Source organism: Balaenoptera acutorostrata, chromosome 3 (assembly GCF_949987535.1).
Source record: "Balaenoptera acutorostrata chromosome 3, mBalAcu1.1, whole genome shotgun sequence".
Lineage (NCBI taxonomy): Eukaryota > Metazoa > Chordata > Mammalia > Artiodactyla > Balaenopteridae > Balaenoptera > Balaenoptera acutorostrata.
In genome coordinates this window covers 113,660,536-113,665,754 of record NC_080066.1, presented here as the reverse complement: position 1 = coordinate 113,665,754, position 5,219 = coordinate 113,660,536, and the positions used below count along the sequence as shown (strand labels likewise).

Below are 5,219 nucleotides of genomic sequence, written 5' to 3'. Positions count from 1 at the left end.
ACCAGTGTTGCTTTGCTCGAGTCCTGCATTACTTTCAGATGCCCTTCTATACAGAGCTCAGCCACACAATTTTTAATAAAATCTTTCCTATAATTCAGTTTCTCGTATGCACATACACAGAGAGACCACACACATACACACACACACCCAGACATACAAACACTACACGTATACACACTACACAGATAAATACACACAGACCGCAGATACCACAGAGACCACACACAAATACACCACAAATGCACAGATCACAGATACACACACACACACACACACACATACACACACACACACACACACACACACACAGCTCCACACACATCCCATGAATTTCTACACACACTGGAGATACACACACTAGAGATACACACACGCCACAGAGACACACACCATATATGCACATACATACACACAAATGCACCACAGATATATAGACAGACTACAGACACACACACACACACACACTTATACACACACAAATAGACACACACAGGCCATACACACACAGTATCAGAAATCCTCCATGGGATTTTGTTTCTCCTTGTCTACTCAAGCCCCAATGTCTATCCAGTTTCCACCATGTTCACCATCTCATTAACAGCTCACCTCCCGCTACTGGCCTCTTCTCTCCATCCTACTCCTTCCCAGATAGGGAACACAAGCTCTTTTCTTTCCATTCCCCAGAGCAACCACCAACACAAGAAGTTGTGATTAATGAGGTTAAGGGAGACATTACATCATGTCAAACCATAACAAATGGATTAAAATTAAATATTAGACATTCGTCATTTTAAATCCCCTGTGTCATCTCTGTTTCTCAATAGCTCATTGACCCTTCCTCCTCTGCAAGCCTCCTAGCCTCCTGCTGTGATTTCCTGGGGCCCCTCTCTGAAGACCATCCTCCCTCCTCCCCCTCTTCTCATGGTCCCAGGACCTTCACCCAGTCTCTTCCTTGGGTTCCCACTCTTTCACTCATCATTGCCTATCCATTCCATGTCCCAAAACTTCACTTTTTATTCCCAAACAGACTACCAAGGTATCTTCCTGAAGAGAACCATTTTTCTACTTTGGGGGAAATTTTTGCAACTCCCTTAGCTGGCAGAATTAACGTAGTTATGGTTTTAACAGCAATTATTTTATTTCTTCTCTCTGTATATTCTTAGGATGTTTTTGATTAGTGAAAAAAATCATTAGTAATTTCCATTGTTTTATCCAATTTATCAAAACCCAACTTGTTGATGTGACTCTGTTATAATAGCTATTTTCCAAAATATTCTCACATTTATATTTTCAATACTATAGGAGCAGTTATTCAAGAAATGGGATATTTTGGATAATCAAATACTCCATTTCATGGAGCGTTATCAAAATACACTACACATGAATTACCAGTTTTCAAAGAAGTAACATAAAACATTTATAGGGTTCCCCACCTGCCACAGTGGAGGTATGGCGGGAGATGCTGATGAATATGAAATTTAACCCCTGTAAGCCTCACTTTCTCCTCTGTTTAAACATTTGCCTTTGTATGGAAAAAAATAAATTATTTTTATATAAAGTTTCTTGCATACAACAAGTACTGGATAAATATCAGTTCCTTGACTTCTCTCTGTCTTTCCCCTCCCCAAGTAAAAAAGAACTACTGCTATATTCTACCATACACTTTCCTCTTTCATTGATGATTTTGAAGGTACTTCACAATCTTACGGTGCCGAAGGTCTCCCATATGAATATCAGTTCTTACTGTTATGTGCTGAGTGTTAGAATACTAGGTAATAGCATTTACTATATATAATTAGCTCATGGGAGAAATCTAATTATAGCTCCCTATGATTACTAACTTGCAGCCATTGTTGTCATTTTTGTTATTCAATTTCGTTAGTAACATTGCCCTGACCAAGTCTTAGTCAAGTAAAACTGATTCTACACTGCCTTATTCAAGAATCTGTGCCCATCAAGAAGGGTCAGACTTCTGGTTAATGTCTAAATAGAATTTTTTTTTTTTTGGCTGAGCCAAGGTGGCACACGGGATCTTAATTACCCGACCTGGGATAAAACTCGTGCCCCCTGCAGTGGAAGTGTGTAGTCCTAACCACTGGATTGCCAGATAATTCCCTAAATAGGACATTTTTAGCTGCCTAAATTAATTACTTAACGAAGTCAGAATATTCCAAACTTATTTCTATTTCACATTAATTTCATTGCATCTGTAGTATTTCTATTTTTGATGCCCAAATTAATCTGATCTTAATTCCTCACACAAAATAAAAGAAAAATACCTGATTTGTATTATTGTAAAAATATTGTTTGTCATTTTAAAAATATTGTCATTTTGACTATGAATATGCAAAAATTACTATTTTAATTTCTATATTTAACAATTTCTTTTGTTTCTTTTTTGTTGTTATTTTCAGTTTCTCATTCCAATTATGGATCTGATCAACTCTAATGATTACCTGCTCAATGTCTCTACTTTAATAAGAAACAGCGTTCACATTCCAACACCTGCCTCAAAAGTGATTGTTGCACTTCTTTTGTTCACGTCATTTATAATTGGCACTATCACCAATGGTCTCTACCTATGGGTGTTAAAATTCAAAATGAAAAAGACTGTTAATAATCTCTTATATTTTCATCTCATTCTCTCTTATTTTATTTCAACATTATTTTTGCCATTTCTGGCCATCTCCTACCTTCAGGACAATCACTGGAGCTTTGGAATGGTCACGTGCAAGGTCTTCAATAGCATTTTGTCTGCAGGGATGTTTGCCTCTGTTTTCTTCCTCTCAGCCATCAGCATTGATCGTTATCTTCTCACTCTTCACCCGGTGTGGTCACAGCTGCACCGAACCCCACGCTGGGTTTCCAGCATCATCTTGGGAGTCTGGATATTTGCCACTGCCCTCAGCATGCCCTATGTGGTTTTCAGGGAGGCACATGATGACCATAAAGGAAGAGTGACCTGCCAGAATAACTATGCTGTGTCTACTAACTGGGAAGGCAAAAAGATGCAAACATTAAGAAAATGGATTCATGTAGCCTGTTTCAGCAGCCGCTTCTTGCTGGGCTTCCTTCTGCCTTTCCTCATCATCACCTTTTGTTATGAAAGAGTAGCCAAAAAGATGAAAGAGAGGAGCCTCTTCAAATCCAGCAAGCCCTTCAAAGTCATGATGACTGCCGTTATCTCTTTCTTTGTGTGTTGGATGCCCTACCATGTATACCAAGGCTTAATTCTCACTAAGAACAGATCACTACTTTTCCAGTCGACTCTGATACTCACAGTGATAAGTACTTCTTTCAATACTGTCTTTTCTCCCACACTCTACCTATTTACTGGGGAGAACTTCAAAAAGGTTTTCAAGAAGTCTGTTCTTGCTCTTTTTGAGTCAACATTCAGTGAAGATTCTTCGGGAGAAAGGACACAAAACCTAAATTCAGAAGCCGATATTTAAATTCTGGATCCCAGAGCAAAGAATGGATTCTTAGTCAATGATATCACCAGAGACAGACCCTCAACTTTTGTATGATATAGTCCCTATATTAGAGAGACACCTGGGCTGTACTATACTTAGATCTATGAATATTATAAGGGCTGTAAAATGTGATGGATGATGTTGCAAATGTGATTTTTTTTTACTTTTGTTGTGGTAAAATATATATAACATATAACACCATTTTTCATTGTACATTTTAGTGGCATGACCTAAATTCACAATACTTTACAACCATCACCACTATCCATTTCCAAAATTTTTTATCACCCAAAAGAGAAACCTTACCCATTAAGCAATAACTCCTCTTTCACGCCCCCCCTGCCCTTTCCCCTAGCTCCTCATATCCTCCAATCTGCTTTCTAGCTCTATGAATTTGCTATTCTAGATATTCCATATAAGTGGAGTCATACAATATTTCTCCTTTTGTGTCTGGCTTATTTAACTTAGCATAATGTTTTCAAGGTTCATCCATGTTGTAACATGTATCAGAACTTCATTCTTTTTATGGCTAAATAATATTCTGTTATATGTATATACCACATTTTGTTTATCCATTCTTCTGTTGAGAGACATTTTGGTTGTTTCCACCTTTTGGCTATTGTGAATAATGCTACCATGAACACTGGCGTACACGTGTCTGTTTGAGTCTTTGTTTTCAATTATTTTGAATTGCTGGGTCATGTGGCAATTCTATGTTTAAGTTTTTGAGGAACTGCCACTTTTTTCCATAACAGCTGTACCATGTTGCATTCTCATCAGCAATGTACAAAAGTTCTAGTTTCTCCACACTCTCACCAACACCTATTATTTTCCTTTTTTTCAATTATAGCCATCCTAGTTGGTGTACTGATGCAAATGTGATTCTTAACCTTTGAATTTTGAGGCTATAGGAATATCATTTTCTGAATACCAATAGCACCCATCAATCTGAATTTTCTGTCACGGAATTTTCTACCAAATAGACATTTAAACCAAGGTCTTTATTCAGATAGCACCTAAATTATTTAATTGGTATGAACAAAATTTAAAGTGGAGACGACAAGGCACTCATCTTGTCATCTCCATGTTAAAGAACAAAGAATTTATACTTTAATATTTTAAGTATAAAGATACTTTAAATGTCTTTTTAATATTTATGGATTAAGCTGTCACAGAAATATGGGACTAACACAATTATAAATGTCTGTGAGCCTGCCTGGGTAATGTCACAGTACATTTAATTCTAAAATAGCAATAACAAAATTAACTTTGTTTCCCTGGTTTTCAAGTTTTGCATCAAGTTTTTGAAAAATATTACAGCACCTAAGTTATATAGGACCATATAGTATCAGTGACCTATTACCTTTTATATATTTAGTTAGTTCTATCTGTCGGTCAATACATATCAATCAATAGATAGTTCTATCTAGTTCAACTAATACAGAAGGCAGATATTTAGGCCACAACACAAACTCAGTCCCTAAATATTTCAGCTAGCTTTGCACAAACAATTCCAAGCCACAGGCGTACATCCTCCTCAGAAATCCCCCAAAAGGATGATATTAATCATAAAGAGTTACAGAGAGGAAGGGAAATTAACTTTCATTACTAACTTTTCATAGTGGGAAAGTGATAGTAGTTCTATGCCCTAGAAATTCTGCTAATTGACTTGGCATCACTGCTTTCTTGGGCAACTAGAGGCTTGGCCTCTCTCACTTTGAATATAAGGGACAAAAAATTTTGGGT

General features: G+C 37.0%; 1 protein-coding gene across 1 annotated transcript; it reads left to right on the top strand.

Annotated features, from left to right (window-relative positions):
* The first annotated feature begins 2,429 nt into the window (after nt 1–2,429).
* GPR33 (G protein-coupled receptor 33) lies at nt 2,430–3,452 on the top strand. The gene has a single exon (XM_007180846.1). The coding sequence runs from the start codon at nt 2,430–2,432 to the stop codon at nt 3,450–3,452; it is 1,023 nt and encodes a 340-aa protein (XP_007180908.1).
* The last annotated feature ends 1,767 nt before the right edge of the window (nt 3,453–5,219 follow it).